The 17,172-nt window shown below is 54.1% G+C and overlaps 6 protein-coding genes across 6 annotated transcripts; 3 read left to right on the top strand and 3 right to left on the bottom strand.

Moving 5' to 3' along the window:
• Positions 1–26: 26 nt before the first annotated feature.
• On the top strand, positions 27–1,507 carry J4E88_010675 (uncharacterized protein; the record flags this gene model as incomplete). The annotated part of the gene is made up of 2 exons (XM_049404265.1): positions 27–605; positions 659–1,507. The coding sequence occupies 2 exons, from the start codon at positions 27–29 to the stop codon at positions 1,505–1,507; spliced, it is 1,428 nt and encodes a 475-aa protein (XP_049249987.1).
• A 903-nt stretch (positions 1,508–2,410) lies between these two features.
• J4E88_010674 (uncharacterized protein) lies at positions 2,411–8,098 on the top strand (the record flags this gene model as incomplete). Its single annotated transcript, XM_049404264.1, has 4 exons — positions 2,411–6,181; positions 6,707–6,835; positions 7,008–7,199; positions 7,307–8,098. 4 exons carry the CDS (start codon positions 2,411–2,413, stop codon positions 8,096–8,098), a joined length of 4,884 nt encoding a protein of 1,627 aa, XP_049249986.1.
• Positions 8,099–8,833: 735 nt separating this feature from the next.
• J4E88_010673 (uncharacterized protein) lies at positions 8,834–9,954 on the top strand (the record flags this gene model as incomplete). Its single annotated transcript, XM_049404263.1, has 2 exons — positions 8,834–8,837; positions 9,035–9,954. 2 exons carry the CDS (start codon positions 8,834–8,836, stop codon positions 9,952–9,954), a joined length of 924 nt encoding a protein of 307 aa, XP_049249985.1.
• A 1,405-nt stretch (positions 9,955–11,359) lies between these two features.
• J4E88_010672 (uncharacterized protein) lies at positions 11,360–11,858 on the bottom strand (the record flags this gene model as incomplete). The annotated part of the gene is made up of 2 exons (XM_049404262.1): positions 11,360–11,767; positions 11,829–11,858. The coding sequence occupies 2 exons, from the start codon at positions 11,856–11,858 to the stop codon at positions 11,360–11,362; spliced, it is 438 nt and encodes a 145-aa protein (XP_049249984.1).
• A 584-nt stretch (positions 11,859–12,442) lies between these two features.
• On the bottom strand, positions 12,443–13,288 carry J4E88_010671 (uncharacterized protein; the record flags this gene model as incomplete). Its single annotated transcript, XM_049404261.1, has 3 exons — positions 12,443–12,668; positions 12,726–13,106; positions 13,164–13,288. 3 exons carry the CDS (start codon positions 13,286–13,288, stop codon positions 12,443–12,445), a joined length of 732 nt encoding a protein of 243 aa, XP_049249983.1.
• Positions 13,289–13,986: 698 nt separating this feature from the next.
• Positions 13,987–15,863, bottom strand: GND1 (phosphogluconate dehydrogenase (decarboxylating) gnd1; the record flags this gene model as incomplete). Its single annotated transcript, XM_049404260.1, has 7 exons — positions 13,987–14,001; positions 14,051–14,905; positions 14,955–15,089; positions 15,137–15,497; positions 15,546–15,584; positions 15,636–15,664; positions 15,819–15,863. 7 exons carry the CDS (start codon positions 15,861–15,863, stop codon positions 13,987–13,989), a joined length of 1,479 nt encoding a protein of 492 aa, XP_049249982.1.
• Between the last annotated feature and the right edge of the window lie 1,309 nt (positions 15,864–17,172).

Raw genomic sequence — 17,172 nt, 5'->3', positions numbered from 1 at the left:
TTTCACGTTGGGTCCAGGGCTGGCACATGCAGATCCCGCCTAGTGACATCTGGACGCGCAACCAGGCCCAGGTACGGGAAGATCCACCTTTGCGTCGAGGGCGAGCTGACGACAACGAGGCCGAACGCACCCCCGGCGCCGCCTGCATCCCGCGCCATGATCATCACGTAGGTCCTGGTCTCGAACACCTCTCCACAACCATCAATGAGCCCGACCTACTAGCCGTTCCGTCACCCACCATGCTCAGCGGACCCCCGAGGGCCATCCCGCTCGTCTTCGTCTTCCTCGCCGCCGGCCTCGTGTGGTGGTATCTCCACCAAATCCCGTCAATCCCAACATGGAACTCCGGGAGCAGCGCTGCCCACGGCTACCGGCCCTCGCTGCGCGGTGACCCACTCGACTTTGGCCTGCCGCTGCGCTTCTCAGAGGCGCAGACGAAGCCGCCGGGCAGCAACTACACGTACAAGATCATCGTGCCCAAGACGCAGAAGGAGGACATTAGCTGGATGGACAAGGAGATCCCCGATGCGCCGCTGGTCGTGTACGAAGTCGACAACCCCAATGCCGAGCACAAGATCCCCAAGAACAAAGGGCGCGAGGCCATGGTATGCATCAGGTCATTACATATAGGTGTTGTAATTGTCCGCTAACTGACCAGGTCTACCTCTCGTACATCATCGACCACTACGACGACCTCCCCGACACGTCCATCTTCATGCACGCCCACCGCCACGCCTGGCACAACAACCAGCTCCTCGGCCTCGACGCCGCGCAGATGATCCAGCGCCTCAACCACGAGCGCGTCGCCCGCATGGGCTACATGAACGTGCGCTGCCACCACGACCCGGGCTGCCCGGACTGGATCCACATGGACCGCCCCGGCGGCGACTTTGACTTCTTCCACAAGCCCGAGGAGATCTACTGGCGGCGCAACATCTGGGAGGAGATCCACCCGGGCGCCCCGATCCCGCCTTCCATCTCGGGAATCTGCTGCGCGCAATTCGCCGTGTCGCGCCAGCGCATCCAGGAAGTGCCTATTGAGCGCTTCATCCACTACCGCAAGTGGCTCCTTACCACGGGCATGGACGACCAGTTCTCCGGCCGCATCTTCGAATACATATGGCACTACATCTTCACTGGCCATGAAGTCCACTGCCCGGCTATGAACACGTGTTACTGCGACGGCTATGGCATCTGCTTCGGCGGCCAGAAGAAGTACGACGAGTACTTCAAGAAGCAGGATGCGCGCAACGAGAAGTTTACCCAGCTGGATAAGTTCAACAAGCGCGAAGAGGAGGCTAAGAAGGACGGCAAGGACCCCAATTTCTCCAAGGAAGAGATTGAGACTATCAATAAACTGAGGACGGAAATTAGTGGTATGGATAGAGAGTTGGATGCGTTGAGAGAGGACGCGAAGAAGAGGGGTGATGATCCGAAGGCGAGGAAGGAGGAGACGGAGAGCTGGGATTCGTCGCATATCTGGGACTATGCTCCGAAGAATGGTTAGAAGGACAGCTGTTCTGGTGGTATATGTTGATGGATATCTATTGGGAGTGGGTGGGTCTATATCACTGTTCGCGGAAACTGCATGCACAGGGTAGGCGTTCATGGAGGCGTTTTCGCGTAGGGCGCACTTTGTTATGGCCTGGCGAGCCTGCGTCGTGCATGAGGGCTTGCATTAGATTTATGTCGTTCGAGATAGTATTTAAAGATGTGTTGTTCTAATTTACTCAATCTCGATACCATGTTGTTGCTGGTGAGGGGTTCTCTCACCTCTTGCCAGGCCCGTTCGTACGACCAGCACGTGCTAGACCCATCCACCATCCTCAGCAACCCATCCCGCTCCATTGCTTTCTACATCTTTGCATCGCAAGCAATCATCCGTCTCCATCACAAAGCGTCTTATGTCAACAGCTCAAACAGGCAATCCTCTAACCCGCCAAACCATGTCGCACCTGCCTCTCCAAATGCCGGTGGCTGGTGCGCCTGCGCGGTGCGGCTCTGCTGCCTGACCCGTAGGAATGTCGCTACCACATGTGCACAGTCCGAGCGCGATAATCTCCGTGTCGTCTCCGCTGTCCTCTCCAGAGATGTTTGACTGTTGTCTGAGACAGTACGTTTGATTCTGGTGTGTCTTGTTCGTTTTTGTGTGGCTGGGTGTTTGACACGCGACGCGTCGACGGCCATTGTTGGTCGCAGTCACTGAAAGAGGTGGAATTCACAGGCGCAAAGACTCACCCTCACCCCCGCATTCACTGCTTTTCAAACAGTCACGAATGCTGCCTAGGGAGAAAGAGAGAGATAGCAGGTTCGATCGGTTCGCGGTTTTCTCACTCCTGTACGACGCGCGCGACACTTCACGCATACACCGAAATCTCGCCGAGGATCACACCCACATTGCGAGCGCACCATGGATGCGACAATCGGCGACAACATCACGCTAGAAACGCCACATCCGAAGAAGAGCAGGCAAAGCGCACAGGACAGCTCACCAAGACGACGAAGCGAACCGAAAATCACATTGCCGGCGCTGAGTGATTTCGCCAGATCACATGTCGCAAATTGGTCTCCGCCTGTACCTGTAGCGCCAGAATCGGAAGCATTACGAAGTTTGAAGAGTGAATGGAGAAAGCAATCCCGCGAAGAGCCTGTGTACGATGGGCCGAGATCTGAGAAACAACTTCTCATTGTGGATCTGCAAGATTACGAAATCTATCGAACACCAGAGAGCGAATGCAGAGCGTATGAGCTGACGAGCCTGCACTACCTGGAGGTTTCGATCGCGAAGAAGTTGTGCTTCGATGGCTTCATCTGCGTGGGATCGACCAAACACTACGTGCATGCAGTACCAATCCAGGATAGCTCTGTCGAGGGCTACGGAGACGACGAGAACTCTGGCGTTACTACTTACGTACAGTCTACGTTCGCGAGTAAGGACAAGCATTACGACATATGGTACAGACTTGCGAAGCCCGCTCCTGGCTACAAAGAGTTCCAGAAATCGTTCCTCTGGGTAGCGCAGCTAGGAAAGCATATTATCGACTATGTGGACAGCCAACCCGTGGGATCAGTCGGGCTCAACAACTTTCGCGAAGAGTTCTATGACTGGCTCTCGCTTCGTTTTGGTCAATGCGCCGACTTCCAGCAATGGCATACTGCATTTAGACACCAGACTGACTTCCGCGTCGCCGTACATGCCTACATCGAATACTTCTACAACCAAGCCTTCAACCTTCCCAACTCGACACAACTACTTGCTCATCCTCTCTGGAGCGAGTGCATGGCTAAAGGGTTAACGGCAATCAAGGCGCAGAAGCAGATCATCGAGCACACCATCGCTACGCCGGAGGTCTATGACTGCTTCAAGCACATGTACTTTGGTGAGCAAATTCAGGCAAAACGGCCTACTGAAACGGTCATAATTGAACAGGAGCGCAGGAAGAGGAGGCTTGGGTTTGCACGGAGTTTCTGGGCACGGAAACCGGCTACTCCGCGACGGAACGTATGCCAACCCTATGGTAACTCATCAGTGAAGGTTGGCGACGTCGTTGCCTTGATTCCTGATGAGGCAGACGCAACCGTATGGCGCAACACGACCTGGGAATGGCTCGCATACGTCCAGGGTACCGAGTCCTTGAAGGACGGGACGCAGAGGCTGTTCGTGCTATGGATTTATCGCCATCACGAGACCAACATCTTCAAGGCGGCATATCCTTACGAGAACGAAGTATTCTTATCTGACAACTGTAATTGCTCTGAAGGAGAGCTATTGTCCACGGACATCAAAGGAAGATATGATGTAGACTGGTCGCCTTCCACGATCGACGCTGAGCGCTTCTTCGTCCGTCAAACCTACGTCACCCAAGACAGCGCCTTTGTCAGCCTCCGATCTTCACACAAGACTTGCACTTGTCGAAAAGACAAGAACACACATGTCGATGATTACTGTCGAGGCGATACAGTATATCTAGCAAGGACTCGCAACGGTGACAAGTTTCTGGATCCAGTCGTTTTCCAACACATCGACCGCGCCAAGGGGATTGTTAGAGTACGAAGGCTATTACGACTGGAACGCGACTGCAGAGAACTAGCAACCAAAGCTCGGCGCATGAATCTTTTGGCAAATGAGCTGGTCCTTGCCGACGAATACGAAGATGTGTCCGCATCCCGCATCCAGAGACGTTGTTATGTCAAGTTCATCAGTAAGTCTGACATCCAGGATGGACAGATACCTTTCACGTACAATCGTGGTGGTGCTGGTGATCTCTGGTTTCTGTCTATGGGATTGACTGGCGCGGAAGGCGAACAGAAACTCATATTCCTGCGAAATCTTCCGAAGACTTTCAATGAGGGCCCTGACATGTCTTCTGCTAAATCATTGAGAGGAATGAGTATCTTCAGTGGCGGTGGCTCGCTTGATCGAGGCCTTGAAGAGGGTGGAGCAGTTACCTTCCACTCCGCTGTTGACTTCAGTCCCCATGCCATCCACACTCAGCGAGCTAACTCGAAGAGCCCGGAGACGATGCATCTGTTCTGTGGCTCCGTCGATGATCACTTTGACGCAGCTCTCAAGGGTAATAAACCTGACCTTGTCCCTCGGGTCGGAGAAGTCGACTTCCTTGCTGCTGGATCGCCATGTCCTGGGTTCTCAGCTCTTCAGCATAATATTCTCAGTCCGCAGTCCTTGAAGAATGCGTCACATATTAGCACATTCTGCTCGTATGTAGATCTATACCGCCCTTTGTACGGTATACTCGAAAACGTCGTCAACATGGCTTCAACACGGACTGGATTCGAAGATCAGAACGTGTTATCTCAGGTGGTTGCTTCTCTAGTCTCGATGGGATACCAATGTAATCAGTACATCATGGACGCTTGGAGTTACGGCAGCGCGCAACAGCGTTCACGCCTGATCCTCACCATAGCTGCACCCGGACTTGAGCCAATAGCCCAACCCTGGCACACCCACGCGCGGCCTTACGAGGAGACGGCGGGACGAAGCTTAGGTTATTTACCCAACGGACAGAAATTCGGTGAACGCGAGCACTACCCAACGCCTTTTCCGTATGTACCAGCGGTGTCTGTCGATGCGGGATTGCCCGACATTGGCAACGGTATTGTCCAGACTTGTATTCCGTTCCCAGACCACCGCTTACCGCAAGTACCAACGCGTAAGCAACGAGCTCTGGTCAGATGCATTCCACGACAACCTCCGGGTTGCGACTACAAAGAAGCAGATAGACGGGGTCTGATTCCCACCTCGCTACGAGACCCGAGGACCGACATTGGAAAGGCGTACCGACGGATCAAAGCAGCGGGGCTGGTACCGACTATCACGACAAATATAGTCATCCGCGATTCCCGGAACGGCGCTACATTGCATTGGGATCAACATCGATCTATCAGTGTGTTGGAAGCGCGCCGGACCCAGGGCTACATGGATGAGGAGCCCATCATTGGTTCACTTCCGGAGCAGTACAAAATCGTTGGCAATGGCGTGGACCGTAAGGTTGCTTTTGCCATGGGTCTTTCTCTACTACAGGCCGTTCAGAAGAACGAGTTAGGGTTTACTGCGAACGGAACGACACAGAACTCCGCTGAGGTGGTGGACGCAACCAGCGACGCTGAAACGTCACAAACCAAGAAGAGCATTAAGAAGCCCAGACCTCAGTCTAAAGCACAGGATATGTCGCCGTCTCAGAAGGAACATCGCCGCAGGAGTTCAGGACCAGTGGTGATGATACCTGGACGACGGCAAACCGATGGCGCTACTTCGACTGTGAACAGTACTTTAGGTCCATCTAGAAGGAATGCGAGCGTGCCTAATGGCGCAACTAGCGAAACTGCACAGACTCCACCTATATCACAGCCTAACGCCTCGGTTCCCCAGACCACCGGCTTCTTCTCCCGACTTTCCAAATCTCTCGCCGCTGGCGTCGGTCGACTCTCCTTGTCGAGCATGTCAACTCCTTCCTCTACCCCGACTTCCGCAACAACCCCCGTGAAACGCAGTCGAGAAGAGGACGAAGACCCTTTCGCCCCAGAAAGCCAGAGCCGCTCACCAAGAGAGCGACCCAGGAAACAACCCCGAGTCAGCGCACCGCCATCGGCACAAGACGGGATCAAACTTGAAACACAACCTCGTAGGAGGAAGTCTGTGTTCTCGCATCGAAGCGGCAGTGTGAGTTCGACGAGCTCGAGTAAGACTCGTTATACTCGCCATTCAGGATTGTCGGTGGAGTATGTGCCGAAGAATTGGAATAAGAGGGTTGAGGTTGAGACAAGAGGGGTGGTGTTTGAGGAACAGTTTGTGGATGCTGATTAGCAGGTCTGACTTCTTGATGGAAGAGTTGAGTGATGGCTTTGGCGATGGCGGGTCTTTCTTGAGGTGGGCCAAGTAGTTGGACCAGGACCATGCGTTGCGGATACCCAATATTCTGGTGCCGAATCAATGTATTACAGCCTTGATTTGTTTCTCTGTAGCTTCAATCAAGATAATTAGAATGTAATACTCCCCAACTTTGGCATGTCCGAACCTTGGAATCCACCTATAACAGGTGAGGCTTTCCTCCCACATCCGGCCTAGTGCGGCTCTATTTGCGCCCGCTGCCGATCTCGCCAAAAAATGCGGGACAACTTTTTTGGGGTAACAACAACGAAACGACCAACTCCGCGATTTCATAGTCGCCAAAAACCAGAGATGAAGTTTACCGAACTGACGGAAATCGAGCTGCCAGCGGCATATGACGCTCATGTCCATCTTCGCGATGGCGAGATGTCGCAGCTTGTTACGCCTACGATTCGTAAGGGTGGTGTGAATCAGGTGTATGTTATGGTAAGTTTGGTTGGCTTCGTTTCTCATCCAAGAATTCGGTCATTTCATTTTCGCTACCATCGTCCATCTTGCTCCTCTTCGTCCTCCCTTTCTGTTCATGTGTTGTTGCCGATTTGCTCGTCTCGCAACATCTTGGTCACGTTTCTCTAACCCATTATATCACTATTTACAGCCGAACCTGGTCCCGCCTATCACTTCCGTGAAGCAATGTCTCGAGTACCGCGACAGACTTCGTGCTATTGAGCCGAATGTGGATTACGTCATGTCGTTGTATCTTCACGAGGATATCACGCCGGAGGTTATTCGTGAGGCGAAGAAAGCGGGGATTACGGGTGTGAAGTCGTATCCTGCTGGAGTTACTACGGTGCGTAAGGATCCAGACACTTCCCTCCAAAGATATGCCAAAAGAAAAGAGGATAAAAGAGGAAGACATTGGCAATTCATGTGACAGCCGTGCTAACCACCCCACAGAACTCCTCCTCAGGCGTCCTCTCCTACGAACCCTTCTACCCCGTCTTCGCCGAAATGGAAAAACAAAACATGGTCCTCAACCTCCACGGCGAAGTCCCGTCCACCCCCTCCTCCGCCCACCTCACCACCACCAAAGACACAAAAACAGGCGCCATAACCATCCTCAACGCCGAACCCGCCTTCCTCCCCACCTTCCTGCTCCTCCACGCCAAATTCCCCTCTCTCCGCATAATCCTCGAGCACTGCAGCACATCCGCCGCCCTCTCCGCCGTCCGCTCCTGCGGCCCCTCCGTCAGCGGCACAATCACCGCGCACCACCTCAGTCTGATCATCGATGATTGGGCAGGCGACCCGTTTTGTTTCTGCAAGCCTGTTGCGAAGACGCCTGAGGATAGGGATGCGTTGCTGCGCGCGGTGGTGCAGGGGAATGGGAAGTTTTTTCTTGGAACGGATTCTGCGCCGCATCCGAGGGGGAAGAAGAGGGGGGAGGATAAGGTTGCGGCGGGCGTTTTTACGCAGCCGTATGCGGTGGCGTATGTGCTTGATGCGTTGGAGGTGGGGGTGAAGAGGGGGGTTATTGGGGAGGAGGAGGTGACGAAGGAGGTGCTGGAGGGGTTCTTTGGGGGGTGGGGGAGGGGGTTTTATCAGATTGTGGATGAGAAGAAGGAGAGGATTTTGTTGAAGAAGGGGAAGGAGACGGTGGTGGATGTGCTGAGGAAGGAGGGTGGGGGCGAGTGTGAGGTCGTGCCGTTTAGGAAGGGGGAGGTTACTTGGGGAGTGGAGTGGAAGTGAGCGTTTGTCTGAATCATAACCGTGAGATGAGAGGCTATTATATATGTAGTTTGGCTCGACATCGGTTACAGACATAGTGACAACAGTGGCCATCTCTCCATCTTCAGACATTCCCATTCGGACATTACAATCCTGTCCAGTATGCTGAGCTCGCTGCTAGGTCAAGCGGAAAAGGGCGGTGAAAGTGAAAGGGCAGTATATATCTGTGGTTTGAAAAGCTTGTGCACACGGAGACTTCGTTCTTCTGTATGCTGCTGTAGTATACAGAACCAGAGAGTCATGCATACGACATCAAGTTCTGTAGCAGATATCTCCAACTTTTTAATGCCATACTATGCCTACATTAATGTCATGCCACTAGTATTCATCGCGCCTTAATGCCACAATACGCCTACATCACGCACTGCCCTCACTACGTACAAATCCCATCTCCCACATAGCCGTCAACCTCATTCCTTGCATATCCCATACGAATCCCAACTCCGATGTCGCCATCACGCTCACTTCCGCTCTCACATCCAGCTTCTCGCTCCTCTCTCTCTGCTGAACTCGCGGTGAACGTGAGCAGTGAGCCGCACTTTTCACCGCCAAGACAGCAGCGAGCGTTTGCACCCACGACGCCCATAACAAAAGTTTTTCATGCCGCTGGTTTTTGAGATTCTTCAGCAACACACACTGACTACACCCGTAAGTATCCTTTCTTTTTATTACGGCATTCATGGATTTGCGGACTACATGGGTGCCGGCAGCTTACTTCCCTTTCCGCATCCTGCTCCCTACCGTCTACATCACCCCCAGCATCTCACTGCCCTTGTGGCATCCTGCCCTCTACCGCCTACATTACCCCCAGCACCTCAATTCCCGTCTCTTATAGTCCTCCCTACCGCATACATCCCCCCCAACCCCTCCCCTCCCTTCCCCTCGCTAACCACATAGTCACCATGACCACCCACACCACCACCACACTCCTCGCCTTCACGGCAACGTCGCCGGCATGGCCCGCCATGCCCTCCCTCACCACCATCAACCTCGGGCGCGACATCGCCATAGAAGTCCTCGCCATAGAGGCACATCAGAACCGCCTTCGGGCACTACAAGAAGACGAGCTCAAGGAGTTCGAGACGATTTCCGGTGAGTTGTTGCTTTGCGTGCAGCGATTTGAAGCGTTTTTGGCGAGATGGGATGAGGAGGTTTTGGGGAAGGGGATGGATGAGGGGATGGATGAGGGGATGGATGAGGGGGAGGGGGAGGAGGAGATGGAGGAGGGAGAGATGGAGGAGGACGAGATGGAGGTCGACAAAGATTCGCCTTCACCACCACCACCACACGGGCCCGAGCGCCCCCAGCGCCTCGACCCCACCGCCATCAACGCCATCAGCGTAGGCGACATCGGATGGGCGCCACTCCCCCGCATGGCAGCCACCTCGCGCGACTGGTTCGTCCCGTCGCAGTACGGCCAGATCTGCATCAAGGTCTATCCATTCATCATCGTCAAGAAGATGGACGACTGCATGATCGGCGCCGTCATCTCGAGCGGCAACGGCAATGGCCTCCGCCACAAGCAGCCTTCGCTCCGTGCGCGCAGCACGTACGTCGTTGGAGCCACTTTCCGCGGCTTCGACAATGTCTCTTACGGATGGGGCATGGGGCCCGAAAAGATGAATCTGGAGGTGGATCGGACGGCGGGGGCGTATGAGCCCAGGGCTGGTGCATTCGTGGATGTACTGGATACGTACCAGATCCCGTACAACGCGAGGTGGAAGAAAGAGGGGCGCCTGACGTACACCAGCCGGGTGGACTTGCTTCGGATGAGGCATGCGGTGCTGGAGAAGGATGCGCTTGGGTGGAGGGGTTGAGTGGTGATTTTGGGGGAGGGTTTGGGGACTACGGGCATGTGTTGAGGCGATTTGTATATTAGTATGAGGCAGCGTGATGGGCTTCGCGTACTTTTCACCCTGCGAATTGAACCCGTATCCTGCCATGTATGCTTCATCTACCTTTTTGCCGTGTCTGTAAACACACCTGTGACTCATTGTAGGTCCCAGCCCTATTATCCACACATCCTATATAACTCTGCCGCTTCTTGTAGTTCGCTAAAGCTCTTGCAATCCGCTATAATCTTCTGCTCAGATGCTGGCCAACCGTCTTCATTTACCATCTTTATAATCTCTTGGCACCGTTCACGTCCTTCTAAGCCAACGAGACGCGTAAGAGGACAAGCACAATGTGCTAACAGAGTATCGACCTGTTCGCGGATCTCGTCACTCAGCACGATGGTATCGACTAGCATTTGTCCCTCTGTTGACGCGTTCTGACACCGTGAGTCTATGTCGTTTGACCCAGCGTGATGGTCCGAGTTCCGACATACTCTGACGACCCATATGAAGTTATGGTACACTCGCTGGATTGGTTAGCACAATGTGATGGATATGGGTTTTCACGTCACTTACATCGAATTCCACTCGATCTCCCTCCTCATAGCGCAACCAACACTCGCCGACAGCTTCGGTGCCCATGCTTCTGCCAGTGTGTGCAGGTTTCCATTCGTTAAGCCTGTAAATAGGGTAGAAGTCTCGACGAAGAATTATCCCACGGTTTTCAGGCACATTTTCTGGAGGTTCAGTAGTGCCGTACCACCACGCCGCATCTACCTTCCGTAGATTCTGTATCCGGTCGTGGGGCTTATAACTCAACTTCCCGGGCTCTTGGGTAGGATAGCTTTCGGTACAAATACCCGTTACGCCTGCAACGTTGAGATTTCTGCTCGCCCTATGAACAGGATCACAGATATGAACAATTATAGGCCTTGTAGTAGCTGTGTCTTCTTCCGTGTTTGCCGGGTCGGTAATGAAGTCCGGGTCGCCAATCGTTGCGGTTGTAGAATGATTAGTCCTCATGCTTGCATTGTCGAAATCGGTATTCGGCCGCTGTCTCATAGCTGCGTTGGAAGCTTTTTTGTATACTCTGGAGTTCGAGAGGACAGATTCGAAGTGTTGTTCAGAAGAGCCGTTAGTAGGATCGACAAGGGTGGAGTGATTGCTCAAGAGACTATCGGGGGAATCTTCGATTTTGAATGTAGACTCCGCCACTGTGAGGGCATAGGCCTTTCGCATCTGTTGGGTGTGTTCGTTCATTGTTGTCATCGTCTTGCTTTGTTCTTTTTTCTGAAGGGGTTTCTTTCTCTCGGTCGAAGAATCCCTGCTAAGTTCAGTCGGCCATTCATGGCTGTAGCTGTACGCTATACGGAGACTTTGTCTTCACTCACCTGTTCAGCGGGCCGATCAACATGTTGATCGCAGTATGGTTTTGATGCAGTCGTTCCAATAAGTCCTTGGCTTCATCCTCATTCCACAGAGTCCAAAATTTGGCTTTCGAGCTCATGCTACCATCACCGTGGACGCCCTTCATGATCTTCGACACGTACTTCCCGAGACATACCCCCAGCACGAGAGAGCTTCTCAGAGTCGTATCGAGCGTATCGACCAAGTCTGGGTCCGCGTGCACAGCATTCGTTTCGTCAAGAAGTAGTGCCTGCAGCCGCGAAAGTAAGGTCCCATTGAGTTTGAGCTGGGAACAGAGGAATCGCACGGTAACGGGCGCGTGCTTCCATTTGTTCCGTATGTCGTTCAGGCCTTTGGCAGCTCCGAGGAAAGTCGTAATGATCCGGAGCTAGAAGAGTTGTTAGCTTAGCAATACGGCTCTGACTAAGGTCCCGGCGTAGAGAACTTACCACATTCGTCGCAATGCTTAATGGATCCATTTCAGGGATTGCGAGACTGGCAAATCGGATGGGTGCGCATGAGCGGGACTGTCGTTGCAGCCTAGCGACGAGGTATAAGTAGAGCGTCCCAATTGCCACCAGAATGATGAAGGCTTTCAGCTGCAGCTTGCTAACACTGAAAGCCAGAACGTATTGCGCGGGACATGCCTTGTTGAAGAATGACAAACAGCACACCGGATAGTCGTCATTATGCTCATTCCCGTCTTCGCGCGTCTCTCGGGATCCTGTCGTACGCCTTGAGCTGAGCTGTTGTGTTCTTCACGTAACCCAAAAACATTGATATGGTCCTATGAGTGTTTTGCACTTACATCACACAGCTCGTCTCGCCGTGGCTTTTGAACATTTTGTGAATTTCTGAAATGCCTACTATGCCATACGGAATAGCATGTTTACCTTCCAGCACCCTCCCACAGAATGCATGACTGCTACCATCATTACATAATTCTTCCGTGATTCATACCTCACATCACCAACGAGACCAAACCCTCCAGCCAGCGACATGGCCTCTGCGGATAAGGCTTACATCAAGTTGTCCGTCGCCAAAGCCCTGGGCTGGCCGAGTTCTAACCTCCCTTCCTAGGGGCATTGGGCACAGCGACCGGAGCGCGAGCCGCTCCTCCCGCAGACGCACCCTTCTTACGCTGGTAGAAGGCTTCGACGACCTTGCGAACGTGAGCCTTAGCCTGGTGCTTGTCGGCGGGCGCTTTGATGCTGTCGAGCGTGTACGGGGCCTGGATGAGGACGGAGTCGTTGACGACGATCTGCGTATCTGCCCACCGAGTTGGTAGACTGTGGTTCGTATGTTAGCCCTGTTATCCTGTCTCTGCCAGATCTGATATGACTCACGTCCTCGATATAGCATCGAACAATTCCTGTGCTTCGGCACTAACACCCTTGCCCTTCTGCATATCCTTCTTCTTCATCTCGCGGATAGTCTGGTCTTCGCGGGCTTGTAGCGCCGCCAGATCCACCTTGGAGATGCTGGGGAGTGCGCCATCGAAACCCGCTGCGGACTCTGCTACGCGCTCTCCTGTGCCGATGATCTCGAAGGACTCAATGTGTGCGAATGGGATGATGTGGTAGTCGCCGGGCTGGCTGAATAAGGAGGCGGGGGAGGGGTTCGGTGGAGCGGGCGCGGTGTTGATGGCTATGGCGTGTGTGAGGTTGCAGGCCGTGAAGAGGGTGCCCTCGAGGACGTTCTTGCCAGGGGCACATGTGACTTTGATGCTGCAAACTGTCAGCTACCATCCCAGCGGTGATACCACTTCGACGAGCGGAACGTACCGTGACCCAACAGCCTTGTACAGATCGGAACCCGCGCCAATGACATCTTTGTTCGATCCAGGGCCGGCTTTTAGGTTCGGAGTCGCAACCTTGCCCGCAACGCTATTGCGCTTGTTGTCCGCCATGACGATCCTGCTCTTGTGTGCCTCTGTCTAGGCGACTTGGGTATTACGGGCGGCGGAGGCTAACGTGTTGCTCCGCTACAATTGGGTCTCGTCAGCACCTAGTCCCTGCCCAGATTCTACGACGGAGGACCTAACGCCAGAGACTCATACAAGCAGTGAATATACAATCCAAAGGAATGAAAGAAATGAAAACGCGACGACGCACGCGCAACCGGGTCGTGGGGCAGCGCTGGCGTGGCGGAGCTGGCGGAGCGCGAGGCGGGTGGGTTGATGTTGTCGTGATGCGCTGCAACTTTCCGTGGTCGCGATGCCAAGCCTTTACGCAGGGCGCTTGCCGCTGGGCCAATTATAGAAGGTATGTGGTGTAGGCCTTGGAGACGCTTCCGTCCCGAGTGTATCCTGACTGCTGGGAAGCCGATGCGCGTGCGACCTCGTAACAATGTTCAATTCATAGTGGGGTGCCTCGTCAAGGGTCTACCTGGAGGTACGCGACGATCAACGCTAACTGCAGCTAGCGTACGAGTAACAACACAGCGGTCAAGCTGAGCTTCATACATTCACCGGCACGTGCAAACATTGGACATGCGAATCGTTATATTCATTCTAGATTCGAGGTATCTCAGTTTTCACGTTCTTCATAAAACATGAACTCGGGGCAGCCCTCTGCTCCCGTCTAACAAGCAATGGATATCCCCTTTTTAAGCGTTGTAGGTCTGGCAAGTTGTTAGTGTCGTCTAAATGATCAATGTGCGTCAAACTTACAGAAGCAGAGATGTTACCACCCCTTCCGGTCCAGTTGACGTGGATGTCCTGGCCCTCCTTGTAGGTCTCGTTGGCGAACTCGGGCTTGATCCTGAAGGTGTGGGCACCGAAGTAGTCACGCTGCGCCTGCAACAGGTTGGCGGGCAGGTCCTTGGCGCGGTATCCGTCGTAGAAGCTGAGGGCGGTGCTGAAAGCAGGGGTGGGGATACCCCAGAGAGCACCCTTGGAAACGGTGTCTCTCCATCCGGACTGGGCCTTGTGGATAGCCTTGCTGAAGAAGTCGTCGAACAGCAAGTTCTCGAGCTCGGGGTTCTGGCGGTAAGCCTTGGTGATCTCCTTCAAGAAGACGGAGCGGATAATGCATCCACCGCGCCACATGAGGGCAATCTCGGGCTTGTTCAGCTTCCACTTGTACTCCTTGGCGGCGTTCTGGATCAGCATGAATCCCTGGGCGTACGAGATGATCTTGGATGCGTAAAGAGCCTGCTCGAGGTTGTCGATGAATGCCTGGCGGTCGCCAGAGAAGCTGGGGGTGGGGCCGTCCAAAAGACCGGCGGCACGGCCACGCTCCTGCTTGAGCGAACTCAGGCAACGGGCGAAGACGGCCTCTCCGATCAGGGTAACGGGCATACCGAGGTCGAGCGCGTTGATGGCGGTCCACTTTCCGGTACCCTTCTGACCAGCAGAGTCCATGATCTTCTCAACAATGGCAACACCATCGTCGTCGTTCTTGTACATGATGTCACGGGTAATCTCGATCAGGAATGAGTCGAGAACGCCCTTGTTCCATTGTGTGAAAACGTCGCCAATCTCCTTGTTGCTCATGCCGAGACCGCGCTTCATGATGTCGTAGGCCTGTTTCTGTCAGTCACCTCTTTCTTTCTGTAGGATCGTCTCGTCTCACCTCGCAGATCAACTGCATGTCACCGTACTCAATACCGTTGTGGACCATCTTGACGTAGTGACCGGCACCCTCGTCACCAACCCATTGGCAGCAGGCCTCGCCGTCGGACTTTGCGGAGATGGACTGGAGGACATCCTGTTTATTGTTAGTTTTGTCCTGCTCATCTCTTCGCGCATTCCTACCTTGATGTATGGCCAGGCCTCCTCGTTACCACCGGGCATGATGGAAGGACCGTAGCGGGCACCCTCCTCTCCTCCAGAGACACCAGTTCCGACGAATCGGATACCCTTGGACTTGAGGTAGTTTGTGCGGCGGTTGGTGTCGGGGTAGTGGGAGTTACCACCGTCGATGATGATGTCGCCCTCCTCGGCACCTCCCTCGAGGAGGAGCTCGATGAAGTCGTCAACGGGCTTACCAGCCATGACGAGCATCATCATGCGGCGGGGCTTCTTGAGCTTGGAGACGAACTCCTTGATGGAGTGGGCGCCGACAATGGACTTGCCCTTGGCCTCATCGTTCAAGAAACGGTCGACCTTGGCAACGCTATCTGCCTGTCAGTGTATGTTGGGCGCAGTGTATCGAGGCGCTTACGTTCGGTTGAAAGCAACAACGGTGAAGCCGTGGTCGGCACTGGATGATGTTAGTACTGATTGGTAGGTTATGACGTTGGTTGTGACTTACGCGTTGAGGATCAAGTTCTGGCCCATGACCTATATGTATGGTCAGCATGGCTGGCCTTGATGCGTTGGGGGTGAATGTCTCCGGATAATTCGCGCTTTGGACTCAATGGCTGGCAGGAAGGCACGACGACGCGCACTTTCTGCTGCACATCTCTTGTACGCGTCCGGTATAGAGAGTACTTACGGCCAGGCCGATGAGGCCGAAATCTCCGACGGGCTCAGAAGACATGATTGCGTTCTCGTGTGGGTGTAGGTGGGTGGATGAGAAAGTGTTGGCGGGGTAGAATTGCAGCGACCGGGCGTGCAATACGAGGGCAATTGAGGCTTATAAAGCGGGAGATGGTCAAGAGAAGGAAGAAGAAGTCTGGTGGGGGTCGTCAAGATATGTACGCGGAAAGTCTTTGGAACAAGCGGGGCACACTACTATTGCATCAATGGCACGTCCCACCACCATATCCCAGCATCACGCTGTTGACGGAGAATAGCTTCGGCCGCGGCGGTAAGGTATGTCATACAAGCCACTGTTGCCAATTCCGTCTTGTAAAACGTTTGCACCGCTGCCGACATGATTGCTGAACATCACAGCGCATGATTAGAAAGCCGCCGTCTAATGAGCGGGCTAGACACGGGTGGGTTGCGCATGTGGTTGCAGATGCTATGGCTATCACGACTCAGTGTACAATTCACTATTGACATCAATTTCATCCTAGCAGACTAGCGACGCAAGCAACAGTCCCAACGGCGTCGCGGTCAAATGCGGCTGCTTGTGAAGCCCCTCCGTCTCAGCCTTAACACAGCATTACGCAGTACGGATGGAGGGGCAGCGTGCAGGGATCACCGGATACGCTAGGACAGGTCGCCGGAGAAGTCTTGCAATGTTTCCAAGGCTACCTGGATGGACTGTGAGGGCTGACGCGATGAGAGAAAACTCATCACCGGTGACGCCTGTGCATCGCGCTGCAGCTCTTTCCTGGCTGTTCAAGGTTGAGCCTTGCGATGCAGCGTGGTGTGCAGCGGCTGCCGATATGCCGGCAACACGTGATTTCGGGGCCGGAGGAGCCGCTTGGCTCACTTTCTGCGACAGAAACCAACAACGGACGTCGACGCCCCCATCTGCCTGACGCATCCCCACGGTAATTGTAATTTGCACCGGCCCGCCATCCCACTCTGCCCTCTTCAAACGCCGACCTAGTCCTCGCCCACCTGCAGGCTGCAGCCTCGCTTGCTAGACGCTTCGGGAAAGTCTTGTTGCCTTCTGCCATCTTCGACGTGTAGTCAGCATCAGCTCCAGACATTCACGCGCACGGCACTGCCCGGGCGGTTATTCACTCACACGCACGCGCTTCATTGAGAGGCATTTTCCCCAGCCATACAGAAACTGCGCCTCACCTCATCGGTGCAACCACACCCGCGCGCACCCTCAAAATCTGCGAACCGTAGATTACTACGCATCCTTAGCCACCCGGCCGTCCTATCACCAGTCTACCCACTCCGCAACATCAGAGCGCGTCTCGACCAGTAGCTGGTTAAGTCATCAC

Source organism: Alternaria novae-zelandiae (genome assembly GCF_023758075.1).
Source record: "Alternaria novae-zelandiae strain BMP 2774 chromosome Unknown scaffold_37, whole genome shotgun sequence".
Classification (NCBI taxonomy): Eukaryota; Fungi; Ascomycota; class Dothideomycetes; order Pleosporales; family Pleosporaceae; genus Alternaria; species Alternaria novae-zelandiae.
Note: the sequence above shows the minus strand (reverse complement) of the source record. Positions and strands in the feature narration are given on the sequence as shown.